Raw genomic sequence first — 19,263 nt, forward strand, 5'->3', positions numbered from 1 at the left:
ATTTGGGTGTTGAGAAGAGTTGCTGTGCTCCTTCTGAATGTGGAGGTTTTGGCATGAGTCGCTCACATAGCTATGGGACCGACTAACGTCTAGCAACATTGCCTGTAGAGAGCAGAGAAGAGGTACGCTACTAGAAGTTCACACAGTGCACATGATCCTCCCAAGTAAGCCTCAGGTCTGAGGCAGCGGCATCTAGGCATCACTGGGTTCATTCTCCACGCTGACTGAACCTACAGCGGCGTCCAGGGAGGACAACAGCAGATCCCGACAGGGCTCTCGTCGGGAGGGATGATTCGCCCAACATGTGCCTTCAAAGACACCGAAATATAAGATTATGCTCACGCCACTGCGGCCAGGACCTGAGTGTGGTGTGTGGCGGGGACCGAAGGGGTCTCAGTGGCCCAATCGAAAATGGGCTTTTCTCTAACGCAGAACCCTATTTCTTTCAGGGCAATGATCACGTTGTAGTTCTTTCTTCGCTTTCAGACTCCCTTCCAACAGCTTGCAAGCAAGGGCCTCTCTGTGCAGCAGGGACCCCATCTGTCTTGTCTCCAAAGTATCCCTGGAGTCCAGAGAATTTGGGGGAACGGACTGGGAGCAGCAACTGCCTCCTAGAGGACCCGGGGGCGACTCCCGCCCTTCGGTGACCTTAACGGTCAGAGGCAGCTGTCAAGGGCAGGTCCGGCCGCCTTCGCGGAGGGCGATGCCGAGGGGCAGGGCTGGACGCTCCGGCAACCCGCCGGGCTGGAAAGCGGTGCGATTGCCCCACAGAAAGAGCGGCGCCCCCTCGGCGATGGCAGCGGGCGACACCGGAACGCCTCCCGCGCGGCGCTCTGGGAGTTGTAGGCACCTTCCTTTCCACTCTTTTCAACTCCTTGCTCTCGAAACCCCAGGAAGTACAAACAAGTATGCGCCTGTGACTCTCAGGCTGTGAACTTTGGGGATTTTAACTTCTAAAAATGAGCCCTCAATAGGACTCTGCCCAGGACTGCCCCTTGCACTCCGCCCGGGGTGAAGACTACATTTTCCAGACAACCTCGGAGAGGCGGGGCTTTCCAGCGCGCGGTGCACTGTGGGCATTGAAGTCCGGGTGGGCTCACGTCCCACCTTCCCAGCTGGCCCTGGATGCGGACCGAACTACACTTCCCTTCCGCCCGCCTGCTATCCCGAGGCCGCCTTGGCGCGAGACATTTGCGAGCAGAGTGTCTCCAAGATGGCCGCGTGGGGAAGGAGGCGCCTTGGCCCGGGCAGCAGTGGCGGTAGCGCCCGAGAGAGGTGAGATACGGGACCTTGTTTCTTCCCCAGAGCATGTGGCCTAGGAGCCGGTGAGCCAGTGAGGCCTCCCAGGGCGACAGCGCTCTCCCTGCCGTAGTTCCCGGGCTACCCCTTCTCGCCCACCCGCCCGTCCCCGCGCTGGGCACGCGGGGTTCCAGTCCGGGCCCATCCGGGATCCGGGTGGGAACCGGCGCCCGCTCGAGCCGGGCCGAAGCGGCCTCCGCGGAGGGCTCGGAAGGAGGCGATGGCGGGGCCGGGCGAGGTGGGCCGCGTGGAGGGGACTCGGGCCCCGCGCAGGCCCGAGGGACCCGCCTCGCTGCCCGCGGGCCGAGCGGCGTCCAGGCTCCCGCGCGGCCTCGCCACACGCGGGCCGTTTCGGCCGCGGCCCCTGACGTGGCGAGGATGGGCCCCCGGGAGGGACAGGGAGGGGAAGCCATCGCGGAGCCGGCCTGCCGCGGGAGGGGCAGAGTGGTCCGCACGTTGGTCGGGGGAGGGGCTGGAACCCTCCCCGCTGCTGCCCGGGCCGAGAGCCGTCGCTGCCTCGGGGGGCGCTTCCTAGGACTTCTGGAGGGTTTTCTGCGAGCGCCCCTGCCCTGGAAGTCCTTTAAAGTGACCTTTCCTAATGAATGGTGTGTGAATAGGGAGAAAGAAGCTTGTTTCTCCCAAGTGGATCTCGATTTGGAGAACTAATTTCTAGAAAATGAGATGGGAGTCGTTTTTTCGTGTTGAATTTAGTTTTCGCTTCTGGAAAGCAGTTTCAGCTAGTAGAAGCCACTAGAAGTTTGGGGAGGGATGCATATTGGTGGAGTCCCCTGCATTGTTGTCCTGTCGATTCTGTTATGGTATGAGGGGTATAGCAGAGCTCAGCAAGAAAGGAAAGTTTTTTGTTTCCCTTTTTTGTCTTTTTGGTGAAGACTGTGAAGCAGAAAAGTTCTCTTTCCCTCTTCCTCCCCTTTCTCTCAACTGCTCTACTCTGCATTGTTCCTTTTCTTTAACAGATTCTGTCACATATTCATTGCTGTTGCCTGTAGATGGTTTTCCCAGCCCAGAAGATTCTTTGTGTTTGGTAGTCGTTACAGACAGATCCCTTTGACTTGCATTTAATTCTTGAGCTCCGAGTTATCCATCATTGAACTTTCTGCATTTCCTCTTCCTTGGAAAAGCAGTGAATAGCAAGCAGATGTTTTTGTTTTCCAACTACCACCTTGTATTTCTTAGATCGGACCATAAAAATAAATTAAAGAAGTGACCTCAGTGATTTCCAGATGGCATTAAAAACTAGCAAACATTTTCAAGATCTTTATTGCAAATAGTAATCCTTTAGAAATAGGTAATGACCTGTTTAGAAAACTTAGAGTATCAGAGAGAACAGCAGTCCTCCTTACTGGATAAAAACTACTCAAAGGGCCAAATGGGGATGCCCCAGACATCATAAAGGGGTCGTTAAGCTTTTACCCATCTAAGAAATTAGATACTGGGGATTTTTTTTCTCCTTGGTTTGGGACAATCGTTAATTCAAAACTGAGTTTGCAAACCAGCCCATAGCCTGAGTCCAGTCCTTGATTGTTGACCTAAGTTTTTAAGAGTTTATAAGCGTACCTGCAAATGCTTATAATTTGAAAGATTTCACAGAAAACTCCGAAAAGCTGAGTAGTGACCAACTTTTTTGGTCAGAGCAAGTGCTTTCTAGTTCATCATTCCTCACATGACAGCTTGACTCATTGCAGTTTCCTGCCTGGTCTCAGGTGTTCAGGTTGTAGCCTTTAGCCTATAACTGAAGGCTTTGCTCACACATGCAGATGTTGTGTGTTAGCCAGGAACGGGGCATCTGGTTTTGTGGTTTGGGCGACCCCATCTCTCCTCCCAGATAATGCACCGTGGAGAGGGGTACCTCTCTGTTTGCACCATCTGTCTCCCTTCGAGATAACGCTTGGGGATTCCGGATTCCTTTTGCCGTTGCTGTGAGGCCCTAGCTTGGCTCTGTTGGAGAAGCCTGGTTTCCCTCAGAGCTTCCCGTGCTGAGCAGGCGATGCAAAACATAACCCCGCCAGTCCCCGATCTCCCACAGCTAGCTAACTTCTTCAGTCCTGCTCAGTGGGTGGGAAGACTGGGTGGGGCAGGTTGGATTAATTGATTGGCAAGCACCATAGATTAAGAGCCCTGAGCGTATCATTGGCTCTTATGACTGAAATAGGTTGTTTATGGCTCTCTTAAATGACTTTGTTCCATGTCACATTTGTGCTGACTCAGATCTCAGCTCCACATTGTAAAACCACTTTCCTGAGTTGCTGTACACACCTGGTTGAAATCGGCTTTATGTTGAAACTGAAGGAAACATTTTCTGGTTTTGGGCAAGGGCTGGAGCAGAGCAGTGCTTTGGAGAGACTTTCCAGATTTGCCAGTGGCTGTGAACTCCAAAGCATGTCTTGTATTTAAAGGCCCTTCCTGGTGCCAGCCTGTCCACAAGAATTACTGTCGTCAGCTGTGTGGTAATGAGGGTCGAGTTTAGAATACAGTGTGTGGATTCTTTCTTTACTTGGTTCTTGAGTTTAGAGCTGAGTTAATTCAGTAGCCATTAGTCACGTGTGGCAATTAAATGTAAATTCATTAAAATGAAATAAAATGAACAACTAAGCTCCTCAGTTACACTAGCCGCATTTCAAGTGCTTGATAACCACACGTGGCTGTGAGCGTTGGGTAGCACAGATACAGAGCATATCCACTGTACAGTAAGTTCTATGGATAGGACTGCGCTGCTCTAGACCAGAATAGGAAAGGGATGGAAATAGCAAAATGAAAGCTGCTTGCATGTTGATTTTTCTCTCCACTCCATTAAATCCAGGGAATCAACAGTGTTTGTAATGAAGAACATCAGACTCTGAGCTGTAACCTGAATTCTTGTCCAAAATTCAGCACACTGGCATCGAGCACACGAAACAGATTACCACTTATCCTGTCGGCGTCTTTGAGACACACTTGCCCATCTAGGAAGGCCCAGTGCAGGTATCTGTGTGTTCTGCCACTTGGGTGGCAACCGGACCAGCTCACAGACAGTCCACCTGTCCCTTGGGGTGCTTGTCTTCACTTCCTCAGGGCCCCGAGCATCCCTGAGTTCTCCGTGTTGTTGGAATGTGAGTATAGCCATGTGCTCTCAGTCCGTTTTTATCATGTGAAGGTGTGTTTGATCTGATTTTGGAAAGGCCTGGGGTGGTCAGAGGGCTTGGCTGCTGAACTGAATGTTCAGGTTTTAGGGTGAAATCATTTTGTGGCCTGACCCTCCCCTGATGTGCGCAGCCATCTGCTCCAGCATTTTTAGGTGGCCAGTTCTGGGGGATTCTTCCACATCTTTCTGTAGCATGCTTTATTCCTCGGGACTTGATCCTCTGACAGCTTTGCTTCAATCTGTGACAGATGTGGTCCTCGATGGCTGGTGGAGGGTTTAGTTCTCGGTCCGGCTGAACAGATGGTCCGTGAGCCATGTGGGCAGGCGGCACACATTCCCCTTGTTCCGATCTGGTCCTTTTATTTGTGAGGACCCTTAGGAGTTCGGGGTATTTCATGTCTTTTGAAAGATTCCCATTCTGCTGTAGTGTGTGGTGGAAATGTTTTGTTTCCTCCTGGTCTGGATGAGCCACGAAGGCAGAGTCTCTGCACCAAGTCTGAAGGTGTGCGGCCCCGAGGGTGTGGGTCTGCTTAGCTGGCTACCAGAAGGGGGCGTTGTGTACGTTTTGATCCCAGACCTTGGATATTGTAGGTCAGGATGGGCTCGAGTTCATTCTTTCCGTGGGGAATGTGTTTTCCTGGATTTACTCAGGCAGTCCGGGTTTCCGCTTCTGCCTCTGTGGTTCAGTCCTTGACGCCTCATTCCAGCTCAACTTTGTGAGGAAGAGAGGGACGGTCTTATGTCCAGGGAGGTGAGGCGGTGGTAGAGACCAAGCCTGAGTTGGGCTTCCCTGCCTGGGCGTGTACACGCGTGCATGTGCAGACGTGCTCCTCAGTGAGGGCCGTGGGCGGAGCGGCAAGTACCACAGTGAGTGCACACAGGAACCCCCAGCTGCCACTGCGCCTGTCTCTGGCACCAGCAGCAAGTTTTTGGGCCAGCGAGGTCTTAAGAAAGCCAATAATCACTTACTAGTCATAACAGTTCTGTAACAAGGCTGTCCACTGGAGTAGCCGTTAGCCACGTGTGGTGAGCACGCATTTGAAATGTGGCTCCTGTGTCTGAAGAACTGCATGTTTAAGTTTTACTTAATTGTAATTAATTTAAACAGCTGCATGGGCCTTACACTGGGTGGTGCTTCGCAGCTGTCATCTTGCTTTGCACACCCAGCCCCCATCCTGTCTGCACTGCCGCCCTCCGGGACAGCTAGCGCCTTTGCGAAGCTGGCTGAGAGCAGCAAGACGTTTTGCCCTCGGATACAAAGCCAGTGAGTGACTGAGAGGGAACTTGAATCCAGGTCTCTTGGCTATGTATTCGAGTTTAGACACAGCAGGGGGAGGAAAGGGTTCTCCTGCACGTGGTTGTCTCTGAAAGAGATGAAAATGTCAGGCGCCCTGTGCAAGTTCCTTGGCCTGTTTGGAACTGTCCTCAGTATTTGGGGCTACGTGTTGTGCCTTTGTGTCCTAACTGGCCTTTAAATCTGCAGCATAGTATTTTACTGTTCTCTTTGGTTCCCGAGGAAGCAATTTTTGGTTAGCACAGACCGGGTTTTCCCAGACCTGGGGGTACAGGTAGACTCCAGCACCTCACAAATCATAGGTGCTCAAGGGACCAAATGCTCGTCACCGTGTTTCCCCAAAATCAGACGTAACCGGAAAATAAGCCCTAGCATGATATTTCAGGAGGACAGCCCCTGAACATAAGGCCTCATTCCAGGAAACGTGGTGGGTGGAATGCAACGTGTATATGGACCCAGTTTAATTTTTCAGCCACTGGTTCTTTTAATTACTGTAATTGTGTTTCTTCTCCTGTCACTTATTTCAAATGTGCTTCCACTGATGCCTGTTGGGAACCTGTCACATTCGGGCTGGGTGCCGGGGATACTGTGATGAAAACACATTCTCGCTTTCCAGGAGCTCGGAATCGACACCCTTTTGTAGTTCACACCTCTGTCCCTACTGGGAGCCCCCGGGCCACTCCAGCAAGTGGGCCTGAAGCAAGTGCTTCCACTGAGGGGAGATTTGGTTCTGGTTCCAGTGTGACCAGAAAAGGCTGGTGGCTTGCAGGGCAGCCTGGCCAGTGCTTGCTTGAGTGAAACGTGGAAACGGAATCGTCCTCCTCATCCTCACAGGGAGGACTGCAGGGGTGGGAGGCCAGATGACACTTCAGCCATGAGAAGCTGCCTGGCTGTGATTGGGGGCTTGCTCCCCGCAAGTGCAGGCATTTCTGCAGGTGCCCAGAAGCTGCTGCAGTGGAAGTGGGCGCCTCCTGCTCTCCTCGGCTGTGCAGGACCCATGGCTCTCTGGTCTCTTCATCCCCAGGGATACAGGGCTGTTGAACATGCTAAATGAAAGAAGCCAGTCACAAAAGCCACCGTACTATGTGGGTACATGTACATGAAATGTCCAGAATAGGCAAACCCACAGAGCAGGAAGTAGATTGGTGGTTGCCAGCGGCCAGAAGAGCTGGAGAAAATGGGAATTGATGGGGTTTCTTTTGGGGATAAAATGTTCCAAAATTGTGCTGTTTGTTGTATAACTTGGTGAAAGTGCTGAGCCATTGAATCATACACTTTAAATGTGTGAATTGTATGGCATGTGAATTCTGACTGAATAAAGGTGTTATTAGAAAAAGTACAAATCACAATGAGATACCACCTCACACCCATCAGGATGGCTACTATTGAAAACAACAGTGTTGGTGAGGGTGCGGAGAAATTAGACTGTGGGTAGGAACGTAAAATGGTGCAGCTGCTCAGGAAAACAGTACGGTGGTTCCTCAAATAAAGGAAAAATAGCACTACCATGTGATCCAACGTTTCCATTTCTAGGTATATATCCAAAGGAATTGAAGGCAGAGACTTGAACAGATACTTTTACACCTGTGTTGATAGTATTATTCACAAGAGCTAGAAGGTAGAAATAACTCAAAAGTGTCTATCAGTGGATGAAGGGGTAAAGAAAATGTGGCTTATACATACACTGGAATATTATTCGTCCTTAAAAAGGAGGGCAATTCTGACACATGCTGTGTTACATGGATGAACCTTGAAAACATTATGCCAAGTGAAATAAGCCAGTCACAAAAGGACAAGTACTGTATGATTCCACTTCTATGAGGTACCTAAAGTAGTCATATGCAGAGATAGAAAGTAGAATGATTAGGGTGGAAGTTGTTTGATGGGTAGAGTTTTAGTTTGGCAAGATGAAAACGTTCTGGAGACTGGCTGCACAACAGTGTGAACGTACTTAGCATTATTGACCTGTGCACTTCAAAACGGTTAAGACAGTAAACTTTGTTGTATTTTTCCATAATTTAAAAAATTAATAAACTTGTGTCATCGCCACTGAGCTTAAGAAGTAGAAGACTAGCATTATCTTGGCCCATACCTCCTCTCGCCCCCCGACCAGGCAGACGCCACCTTGCTCCTGAATTATCATTTCCTTGCTTTTCTTCATAGTTACCATTCATGAAAACATCCCTAAATACATACTTTAGTTCCGTGTGCTTTCGAATCATGTATGTGAAATACCTGTGTGTGTTCTGCACCTGCGTTTCCCTTCACCTTACATACAGGGATTCAGCTGTGAATTTTTCACTCTTGTGGAGGACATCACAATTTATCTCTGGTCACTCATCAGTTTTTGCTCTCAACGGACTGTGCTGTTCTGAACGTTTTCGTGCAGCTCTGACTTTTGGGGAGGTGTCTCCAGACTTTGCGATCCCACGCTTGAAACTACTTCTGTAATCACAGATTCCTTTGAGACCTGCTTTGCAATGGTTCAGGGGACCACGAGGTGCCCAGATCCCAGGGGAAATGGAGTTTGCCCTGTGATTCCTCATGATGGCTACCTTTCCACTGGAAAGCCAGTGTTTCTAAGGGGATTCCTTTAATGAGTATTCCCTGAGGCCCGCCAGAGCAGAGTCAAAGCAGAAGAGGGTCTCAGGCAGAAGACGAGGCAGGAGAGGAGGCAGGACCAAGAGCCCCGGCCGTGAGCGCAGCGGCGTGTGCAGCCGTCCCTGCCGTTCAGGTCGGTGGGCGCTCTGCCCCACGTGCTACTTACCGGCTCAGCGTGCAAAGTGATCTCGGCGTTGCCAGAGGCTGTTCAGGAGAGTACGTTCTGTCCCGGAAGTACTACAGGTTCCAGGCATTTGGTAAAAAGGGACCCCCTTTCCTTCCAGAGCCGCTTATTCACTTCCCAAGGGACATCATTCTTAGGTCTTTGTATAGATGTCCAGAAGTGTCGCGTACATATAAAAGCCCAGTATGTTCTGTGAACTCAAATTTGATTTACTGTCGGCAAGAACAAAAACGACACATACATACATGTACACACTAAAGGTAGCATACCTTACACACGGTTCTGAACTTGCCTTGACACTCAACTGTATTTCTTAGAGACTTCCATTACCAGTGCTCTCTTTCTTTAAAAAAACACTCTTTATTCTCTCTTACTGGTCATTTCACACCTGCTGTGAAAGCAAAAATATAGTCCCTTAGGAAGCCTGGGCTCGAGAGATTCCAATTAGCTTTTTAAAAAAATCTCTTGTACCAGGGTTCAAATTGGGGGTTGGCTGGGTTTCCTTAGTTGGGTTTCATTTGACCCAGAAACAAGCAAGCCATATGTGGGTGGGTGCTGGGTAGCGGGGCCGCTGTAGACATGGTGCTCTTCTGGGCAGCCTCGGCCCCCCGGTTCCCGAAGTAACAGTTTTCCTCACCCGCGCAGAACTGCACCTGCTGGTCTGGGCCTGGAAACCTCCATGTGCAGGGGCAGGTGGCGCCCCGGCTGCCACAACCCAGGTGGAAGGGGTGGGTGCTGACGGGCAGGTGGCGCCCCGGCTGCCACAGCCCGGGTGGAAGGGGTGGGTGCTGACGGGCAGGTGGCGCCCCGGCTGCCACAGCCCGGGTGGAAGGGGTGGGTGCTGACGGGCAGGTGGCGCCCCGGCTGCCACAGCCCGGGTGGAAGGGGTGGGTGCTGACGGGCAGGTGGCGCCCCGGCTGCCACAGCCCGGGTGGAAGGGGTGGGTGCTGACGGGCAGGTGGCGCCCCGGCTGCCACAGCCCGGGTGGAAGGGGTGGGTGCTGACGGGCAGGTAGCACCCCGGCTGCCACAGCCCGGGTGGAAGGGGTGGGTGCTGACGGGCAGGTGGCGCCCCGGCTGCCACAGCCCGGGTGGAAGGGGTGGGTGCTGACGGGCAGGTGGCACCCCGGCTGCCACAGCCCGGGTGGAAGGGGTGGGTGCTGACGGGCAGGTGGCGCCCCGGCTGCCACAGCCCAGGTGGAAGGGGTGGGTGCTGACGGGCAGGTGGCGCCCCGGCTGCCACAGCCCAGGTGGAAGGGGTGGGTGCTGACGGGCAGGTGGCGCCCCGGCTGCCACAGCCCGGGTGGAAGGGGTGGGTGCTGACAAAGGGGGCTCCCTACTTGTGTGTCAGTGTTCTCAATGTTGCTGTTCTCTTGGACATAAGGGAATCCTAGAAATCTCTAGACTTCAGTTTTCAGCCTTTCCCGGTGGAAAGGGAGACTCCCGTTCCTGCACTGGGTGTAGCGGGTTTGGCTTTACGTAAGGAGTTGCTGGCTGCCGGGCCTGCCTTGTCTGCAGGTGCCTGGGCAGTTATGTCCGGATGATGCTCTTATCTTCACACTATGGAGAGTTGCTTTCCAGTGATAGGAGAGGCGTGAGCTGCCCACGTAAGACTGGCGCTCCAGGAAGCATGATGTGCCTGGGGCAGGCAGCCTGTTACCAGTGACTTTCATGTCTCGTGACTTCCTCTTAGGTTTGCTTGTTTGCTAAAGTGGTTTCTAAAGTGCTGAATTCTGCCTGGGCCTAGTCGCTGAAATGATTGCCCTCTTACCTCTGAATTAAAACCAAATAGAAAAGCTCCACAAAGGTCTTCCAAGGGGAAACCCGGCGTTTCCCATTTCATAAACTTCAGATGGGTTCTTACAGAAATGGCTCATGAACTCACCCCGGAAAGGCAGCCAGCCTGATCACTGGCACCGGAGCAGGTGCGTGGGCAACGTCCCATGTTTAGGAGGCTTCTTGTCCGACCCCTGGGGAACGACTCCCGAGTGCAGTTTCATTAGGGCCTTGGATCTAATTAGGAGGCTTCCCTGAGCAGCTGAACTGCAGTTCTCTTTTCAGGGTAGAATTCCCTCTGCCTGAGTCCCAGCCAGTGCCTTTTGTTAAAGTGGCCCCACTTGTGAGTGGAGGCCCCTTCTGGAGGACACTCCTTCCTCTGCACTTGGTGGCACTACCAGTCCATCACCAACAACTTCTAATTTGTTTCTAACGTGACCACAGGAGAGCATTAGTCATTTATCCAACAAGAGTGAGAGTGAAATCTTGTGAAACCTTGCTTCCTAGATTGGCTTACTTATTTGCTAAAAGTAGCTTTTACTGTGCTGAATCCTGCCTGGGAAGGAACAGTAACTAGAAGGAGCTCTTGATGGTCTGTCTTTATGGTCTCGCTCTCCCGCTCTCCGATCCCGTCTTTTCCTTGAAGTTTGCCCCTGACGATCCAGTTTCCACCACCCTTAACATGGAATTGTTTTCATCTTTGAAGGAGAGCTGGCACTACCTTAATGCTGAACTCAGAGGTTCTAGGGGGCGGCCTTGTTTAAAAGCCTTCACTGGCCCCTAACGCATGCACTCACTGACTCTGAGCCCCGCTCCCCTGGTGACTCCGAACAGCAGCGCCCTGTGGTGTGCATGTGCTGGACCCGCTGAGCGGACCCGCTGAGCGTTGAGGGCTGTGCTTCTCGGACCATCGGAGCTCGGGTGGGTGGGCCACGTTCACCCTGGTGGGGCCCAGCACAGTGATCCAGGGCCCAAGCTGCAGGCGTATGGACTTGGGGGGGGCAGTGATCACGAGGAGCCAGATGGGGGTCCCTGGGCCTCATCTCCTTTCTGACGGGGGACCAGGGGTTGCAGAAGGGAAGGGGCTGCTTTTCACTGAGGCATGAGACAGAAGATGGCTCTGCGCAGTCTGGTAGGGGTTAAACCACTTGATCCAGCCTCAAGAGCTGTGTCTATCAGCGTCCCTCAGAGGGTGGGCTAAAGAAGGATTATCAGATGAACAGACAGCACAAAACTAGGAGAAACTATGTGCTGGACGGTAGTATGGAGATTTAGAAAGATCTGGACAGGCTGAAGCAAGCCAAATGCAAATGACGAGGTGTGCACAGCCCCATCGGGGGTGTTGGAAGATTCTGCCCTGGATGAGAAGTTTGCACTACAGACTCCTCAGACTGAGAATCCTGAAACTACCTAGAATGCCCCCCGGGGCTCCTTGGTCTTGGTCTTGATGCGGAGCCGAGCCTTCCGTAAGTTTCTGCTGTGAGTGAGGGTCCTATTAGCCATCCCTAGTCCCGGGGGGAAAGTCAGATCGGCTCAGCCATGTGAAGTGGGTGTTTGTGGATGGTGTTTCTTATGCGAGTGAGAAGCATTTACTGGCGATACATAGAGTCCTGGGCGTACAGGATCAGAATGGGTGGGCACATCTGGGGGCCCTCAAGGGACCCTTATGTCCACTAAATCTCAGAGTCTTTACTGTCGTTAGATGCTGTCTTTTCCTAATTAAATTAAAGGGCTTCTTTTTCTAAGCAGTGGGCTGGGCTTCCTGGCCTGGGGAGGGGCTTTATGCAGCTTGTTCTGCAAGGGTCAGAGGAGTTTGGTTCTCAGTCACTCAAGGCAAAGGTGACCCTATTTACCGTGTGTGCTGCAGGCCTAGAATGACTGCTTTCGCAGCATGCAAAGGGCAGGGTGTTTGGCATTACGTCTCGGGGTCTGCTGGTTTCCATCGAAGAATCCTGCTGCAATTGTTCCGATTACCCAAGAACAGATTTCATCTTGCTGACCTTGGGCTTCTGTTGTGTGCTCACGTGATTCCAGGCTGAAATCGCTTCCTTGGGGCTGCTCTGCTACCTTACAGGCCTGTCCGTGCACTCACTGCATTAGGCCCAGTACACGTAGGTTGTCATCTTAGAGATCAGGGTGGTCCTTTTCCTGCATCTTTTGTGTTTCATTATTTGATTCTTTCAGAGAAACAGTTCTTTACTGGTTATCTTGACTATTGGGTTCTAAGTGAGATAAAACATACATGGGGTGTATGTATACATGGGGTGAGCCCTTCAAGAGCTCAGGGTCTGCTGAGCCTGAGGCCCAGACTTCCCCTCCTTGGCCTCTCCGCCCCCCCCCCCCCCGCGTCTCACCAAAGAAGCGTACCAAGTGATTCCAGCCTAACTATCTCCTCTTTCTCCCGCCCCTTCATCATAAGGGTGAGCTTGTCGGCCACAGACTGTTACATCGTGCACGAAATCTACAATGGGGAGAACGCGCAAGACCAGTTTGAGTACGAGCTGGAGCAGGCGCTGGAAGCCCAGTACAAGTACATCGTGATCGAGCCCACCCGCATTGGCGACGAGACCGCCCGCTGGATCACCGTGGGCAACTGTCTGCACAAGACCACCGTGCTGGCGGGCACCGCCTGCCTCTTCACCCCGTTGGCGCTGCCCTTAGAGTACTCCCACTACATCTCCCTGCCTGCCGGCGTGCTGAGCCTGGCCTGCTGCAGCCTGTACGGAATCTCCTGGCAGTTTGACCCTTGCTGCAAGTACCAAGTGGAGTACGACGCCTATAAACTGTCCCGCCTGCCCCTGCACACACTCACTTCCTCCACCCCGGTGGTGCTGGTCCGGAAGGACGACTTGCACAGAAAGAGACTGCACAACACGATAGCACTTGCTGCCCTGGTGTACTGTGTAAAGAAGATTTACGAACTCTACGCTGTATGATTGCAATAGAACGGGGAGAAGCAAACAGCCCAGCCCACGAGACAACGGAGTATTCAGATTGCACAGTAACATGTTTGCTCTGTGAGGCAGCGGAGCCCGGGAAGGTGTTTGGTTTAATATTTGTTATTTTTAAAAAAAGTAACACAGATTACAAATGTACCAACTCACCACACTACGATGTGGATTTCCGTAACCCACAGGGGCCTGAGCTGTGGAAGTCTGACTGGGCAGTGGAATGTTGGAGGCATTGCTACTGAGGGGTGTGAACACGCTTGGGGGGGGGGGGGTCTTTAAGTATATTGTTTAACTGTACCATCCAGAGCCAACCAGAAGCTATTGACCATTAAAATTATGAGAATTTCAACTCCAGGTGTCTTCTCTTTCCGTGACTGTGTCTGCAGCTGCTCTGGGTGGCCGCGTCACGTGGAAGGAGTGGGCAACATGGAAGCCTGCCTGCTCCAGCCTGGTGCCACCGCTTGAAGCAAGAACAGGCCTTTGAACAAGGCAGGCTTAGACTCTGGTCCTGGGGCCAGACCCCTCCCAGAGCAGTCTCGTCTTCCATAGCCCTGTTTCCAAGGCCGGCTGCGAAATGCTGTTCAGGGACATGGTAGGATAGATTGACGGGCCTAGAGGTCACTGGGTCTCCACTTGGGTTCACATGGGGAACGGGGGCCAGGAACCTCTTGTCCAGATTCTGATTTAGGAGGACACAGAAACTAACATTTGCATTTTTTTAAAGCACTGAAGCTGTTCCACGCATGGCCCTAGGATGAGGGAAGAGCCCTGAAAGCAGCCTCTGCAGCACCCCCACCCGCCAGCCTGGTGCCCTCATTCCATAGGAGCCGGTCGTCCCATGCTCCTCCCTCACGACAAGGAGCATATTATGCACCGTCTTCCACATTCCCTCTCAGGCTTTGGAGAAATGGACAATTACCCCTCCACAAAGAAGTTGGGCCCCTGCCTTGGGTGCAGTGTCCCTAAGCCCTCTGCTCTCGGCTGACCTTGAAGAGTCACATAGCACTTCCTTCTGAAGGGCCCATCTTTAAGAGGCCAACAGGTTGATTTTTTCACCTTTGAAAGGATCCATCAGGAAGATCTGATACCAGACAGTAATGAAGGGGTGCACAGGAAGGCATTGGGGGTGACTGGGCCATTTTTTGTCGGGGGAGATTCAGAGCTTTAAAAAGACTTCAAAAGGATAGAATACTTTCCTTATTAAATTGTCCTGGTATCCTTGTTGAAAATTACTGGCCATATATATAAGGTCTTATTTACATATATGTAAATAAAATAGAAAAAAAAATCAAAAGGTACCCATGGCCCACAGAGTTTGAGAAACTGATTTAATTCCAAGCGCCCTAGAGACACTAGTGACTCAGCTGAGTGCCGGGTGGCCCCAATGGTGTTGGGTAAAAACTCCTGTTGACATGGCAGTCTAGCCATCTGGAACAACAGTAAATTGGTAGCGATCCCAAACAGACCTCATCTCGAACCTGCCCATGACCCCCTCGGATGTCTGACTGCTGGCTCCTGAGCCTGCTAGGCAGGAATGGTAGGTGCTTTTGTAATAGCCCAGATTTGGAAAGGGAGCCCATGCTCTGCCTGCAGATTTCGTGGGAGGCACCTAGAATTAGACACGCAGTGGCCATCTCAGGACAGCTGAGCAGAAGCCATCACCAGAAATAGAAGCCAGTTGCATGCAGTGAACAAAGTGGTTCTTGTTTGGTGGACTAGCCCAGACTCTAAAATGCCACGTTAGTACGTTACGTGTCCCATGGCAAGGCGGCGAGGACGTTGTGCTGCTGTGGGCCGCAGGGCAAGGGTGTTGTATTCCAGGGTGCTGCTCCACTTGAGCAGTTCCCCCGTCGGCTGGGAAGAATAGCAGCAGAACCAGCCCTGTGTCTGGACGGCCTGCCCTTCTGTTGGTGTTGACTTTCCTATTTCTCTCATCTCTACATAGACGTCGCTGACAAGTGGGCAGTATTTGTCTGGAACCTGCCACAATGCTCTTGAAACAGCATGAAGTAACTGCCAACCGAGAGAAAGCAGAGGCCAGGTTAGCTGGGCCCTCTGCAAAGCCCACACGCGTGAGTCCTGTGGAGAGCATGTCAGTGGCGGATCACGCAGTTAACCTGGTATCTCGGTCTCAACCGCCAGGCTCACTCCAGCTTCAGAGCAGAGCAGAGCCTTGGTAAGGGCCAAGGTCAGGAAACGTGCAGGAGCCGGTCCTGGCAGACGTGCTATGTGTCTCCTTGTCACAGTCCAGCAGTTCCCTCCAAAGTAGACTTCACATCTGCTGCTGCAGCTATCGGTCCCTGCTGGAAGGCAGGAGGCTCCTTCCTGGGCGCCTGCTGGGAACCAGGCCCCGTGCCCAGGGAGCTGTGCACTCGGTACATCTAACCATGCATGAGCTGCGGTCACTCAGTAGTGCACAGACGTGCAGGGTTTCTGGAAACCCATGTTTTTCAGACTGATTTTGGCATGAAGCTCAGGACAGCCTGCTTCTGCCCTCAGACCAGTGAAACACACAGTCTTGAAGAGGAAAGCGGTAAGTGCCTTTGAACTTTATCTGAAGGCAGAACTAATTCAGAATCATGCTTTTTCAAACCTACCCAGTAGAATTCAAGGATGAAAGAGACAGGAAAACCACCTAAAGGCAAAAGAGAGAAACTGGAACAAAAACTGTAGCAGCAACAACCACTACCCCTGGTGGCAGATGTTCACATTCAAAGAGGCTTCGAGGCCCCGAAAGTGAAAGGCCCAGGCCAGGCCTGGCCCAGCTCCGCTCTCCAGGGCACTCTTGTGCGGGGCACTGGCCCTCAGGAAAGAGCTGCTGTCCAAGTCACGACAACTCCAGCAGTCTCTACAAGCCCACTTTACCCAGACTTGTTCTCCAGGGAGGGGCGAGTAACTGTAGGGGCACCAAAACGGCTTGAGGTGCACTGTGGACATTGGAGAACCCTGAATCACGCGTGGGCCCTTTGTGGTTCTCTTCCTGGTCTGAGGCCGTGAGAGCACATGTGCAAGCCCATCTGTAATACCCCGGATGTGGCCATCTCAGGAGCAGCTGGGCCTCAGACGCAGCCTTTGGCAGAGTGGATCCAGCTCGATTTTAATGGTTCTGTTTGTATTATATTAGTTCCGATTTATACAGTAGAATATAGTTTCTAAGTAATTTAGAAAGTAGGCTGAGTTTTTTTAAATGTTGGGTAAATAAACATTCAGTGGCATTTGGCTATGGCCTAGTGTCACCCCTAGGTTACAATATCCTTTGTGTCTGCTCCAAGCGCCACATCCCAACCCTCAGCTGAGTCAGGGCCGGGAGGCTTCCAGCCACCATCACAATGGCTCCCAAACTAGCCACCTCAGCAACAGCGTCCGCGCTTGCTAAACTCGCATTCCTCATCAGTCTCGGTTGCTGACCATTTTATTTAATGGAGAGGAAAGGACAGCACTTGGACACGGGCCCTTTTTAAAGTGCCAGCCAACAAGTGTCCAAGGAGATGTTCTCCATTCCCGTTTACAGAGACAGCTTCCTCTATCGCTGCCTTTTACCGAGGACCGGCTACACACTTGGCAATTTTATTGGACCTCACTCGGGCCAGACTTTAGTGTGGCTGCCCCTGCTGTCTCAGATCCATCGCTCCCCTGATGTGAACACTGAGGAACTCTTTCTCTTCCATGCCAGAAGGGAGGTAGGTGGTTTCTGTGGAAAGTGAAAAGCCACCCATCACGGCTGTATCCACATTTCAACCATGGGCTCCTGCAATGTCTGGGCTGCGGTGGGGGCTGGGATAGGTCACCAGACCTAATCGTCCACTCCGTTGTCCTACTCCCAGGAAACTCGAGAGCTTTGAACACCCAAACCACAGGCTGGCTTGCGGGTAGCATTTTAAAATACGAGCTCCACAGGTCTAGAATTAGGACGTAGTGTAAGATACCAGTATATGCTAGGAGATTTTTATTCTAATTTGGGGAAGCCTATGCAGTGGACCCACAACTTCCACTGTCACCCTAAACTTCAGGTACGAAGTGGATTTACTCAACGAACCTCAACCATACACTTGTAATAAATCAGGAAAGTGGACACGGGCACCTTTTCTGGCTACACTCCAACCGTCACGTCTAACAAACGGGCTGCTTCTGCCAGGGGCCAGATGCTGCTTGACAAGCCCTGTCCACCTGACTGTTTCTGAGTCGTATTTACTGGAGGATACATGGGACCATGTAGGCTTTTCCTCTCCCAAAAGGGAGAGGAAAATGTCTCTTTAGTACATTCATCTGCTTGGAATGATGCCTGGTCCTACAGGGCTTTGAGTGGGAGTCAGCAGGGAAACTGGGCAATTCTTATAGGTACTAAAGCCAGTGTCACTTGGGATGTGTCAAATGATTGATCACGTATTAGCCCATCTGCTGTGCTGAACAAGATGGTGTAGGAACCAGGAAAGACAGCCTTCTCCCTTTAGTGCTGGAAGTGGACTCTGCCAAAACAATTAGGTAAGTGGTCTTGGATAAGTCAAATATGAAAACAACTGGGTCAAGGAGATGTCGGGATGTCTTCTGATTTCAAGACTGAAACACTTTCTAGGAGCTGGTGCAGGCTGGAACTCAAAGGAGGCATGGTTCTTCTAGTCCTTGAGGACTACGACTCTTATTATTCCATTCATTTATTTCATATTCTTAGCATTAAAATCCAGCTCCACATTTATTCTTAAGGGTTACCCCTTATCCCCGAGAAGCCTGCTGCCTTTTTTGTTTCCCATTCTCTAGCAGGGGCCTAGCCAGGGATCTGCAGGAGTGTATCTCTGTCTTTCCTTCCTTTGAGACAAACATCCAATAAAGTCTCCACAAATGCAGCTCTCCCTTGTAGGGCAGCCATTCCCAGGCGGGGGCTGCTTCTTGCCCAGCTGTTGTGGCACTAGGAGTTCTTGAATTTCTGCTCCTTTCTGGCTCGGGAGGCCATGAGGCTGAAGAAGAGCCCAGGAGCCAGAGTTCGCAGGTAAATGGCCAAGGAAGGGAGCAGGTCCGCCAGGATCACATCTTTCTTTTTCTTCCCCACAGCAGCTAGAACCTCTCGGGCCACATCCACAGGCTTTCGGCCCTGGGCCGTGGTCTTGTCCATAACTGAAACAAAGGAAACACATGAGCTTGGAAGCAGAAGCCCCTCTCTTGAGGAGCTGAGCTGATGAGGACTGTCGTCAGGTCAGCTGCTGGATTCCCCATCATAAAGCTCCTCCCACAGTCTGTCGGGAGGCAGGTGGGACCCCACCATCCCTGGCTCCCTTGTGCTTTCAGGAAATGAGGACCCATCAGTGTGTGTGAGTTGGGGTAAGAGAGACGTGGGTGGCACATGGGAATAAGGTGGATGGCGCCCCAGTCAGTGCTCAGAGCTGGTAGTCTGTGACCAAGGATAAGACCAGCCCAGAAGGGGTCTCAAGAGGTAGCTCCCCACACCACAGCTGAGCAGCTTCCTGACTTGGGGAATTTTTGTCTTTTCAAACAACTACTGACTAAGGATGTTGTATCACAGCATCCTTGAGTTCCCCACGTCACCTGTTAACTGGACAGGGAGCAGGAAGAAACCCTTGGTTTGTTTGAGGCGTGAGGGATAGCTGTGGGGAGTTTGGGAGGTGTTGGGCTGCTTAACAGCCACTGACGTTCCTTCTTCCCCAGTAATCTGACCCTTTTGCCAACAAAGTAGGACCCGTGCAGGCAGAGGACAGAGCATTGGAAGCCATTTGTAAGTTGTCCAAACTGCTAAAGCATCCTCACCGGTGTCTGTTCTCGCTGTGGTTTTGTTAACACAGAAGAATAGGGGGTTTCTTACTGTTGCTTATTTTTAAATGCCACAGAGGAAATTTTTAAAATAAGATTTTTCTAAGTGTAAAGAAGATAAATATGAATCTCTTTGACTCTATGCCTCTGTCCGGCTTCTGTTGGTTTTCTGAGCTGCCACCCCGGGCACAGGCAGTCTCGGTTCAGACCTGGCTGGGGTGGGGTGTAAGACCTCGTGAACACCATGGCACAGGCCCAAG

The 19,263-nt window shown here is 51.9% G+C and overlaps 2 protein-coding genes across 26 annotated transcripts in view; one reads left to right on the top strand and one right to left on the bottom strand.

Annotated features, from left to right (window-relative positions):
• The first annotated feature begins 1,192 nt into the window (after nt 1-1,192).
• TMEM11 (transmembrane protein 11) lies at nt 1,193-13,590 on the top strand. 2 transcript variants are annotated; one of them, XM_081027566.1, is made up of 3 exons: nt 1,205-1,275; nt 4,118-4,406; nt 12,712-13,590. In XM_081027566.1, coding segments are annotated over exons 2-3 (519 nt in total). In that variant the 5' UTR covers nt 1,205-1,275; nt 4,118-4,404; the 3' UTR covers nt 13,229-13,590. The 2 variants fall into 2 exon arrangements, with proteins under 2 accessions (XP_080883691.1, XP_080883692.1); XM_081027565.1 differs by lacking the exon at nt 4,118-4,406 and having other exon boundaries at nt 1,193-1,275; nt 12,712-13,333.
• A 907-nt stretch (nt 13,591-14,497) lies between these two features.
• DHRS7B (dehydrogenase/reductase 7B) overlaps nt 14,498-19,263 on the bottom strand; it is a 52,648-nt gene continuing 47,882 nt past the window's right edge. For 13 of the 24 annotated variants that reach the window (XM_081027549.1, XM_081027562.1, XM_081027550.1 and 10 more), the window contains one exon: nt 14,553-18,352. In XM_081027549.1, the coding sequence (XP_080883675.1) occupies nt 18,147-18,352 (206 nt within the window). In that variant the 3' untranslated portion in view covers nt 14,553-18,146. Of the gene's footprint in view, nt 18,353-19,263 lie in introns of all 24 variants that reach the window. The other 11 variants (XM_081027542.1, XM_081027552.1, XM_081027545.1 and 8 more) reach the window with 2 other exon arrangements.

This window comes from Rhinolophus hipposideros, assembly GCF_964194185.1.
Source record: "Rhinolophus hipposideros genome assembly, chromosome: 20".
In the NCBI taxonomy this organism is placed as follows: domain Eukaryota; kingdom Metazoa; phylum Chordata; class Mammalia; order Chiroptera; family Rhinolophidae; genus Rhinolophus; species Rhinolophus hipposideros.

Coding starts and splice junctions, on each gene's coding strand:
- TMEM11 (XM_081027565.1), top strand. CDS start 1,214: ATGGCCGCGTGGGGAAGGAGGCGCCTTGGCCCGGGCAGCAGTGGCGGT. Junction 1,276..12,711: donor GGCGGTAGCGCCCGAGAGAG/GTGAGATACGGG, acceptor CTTCATCATAAG/GGTGAGCTTGTCGGCCACAG.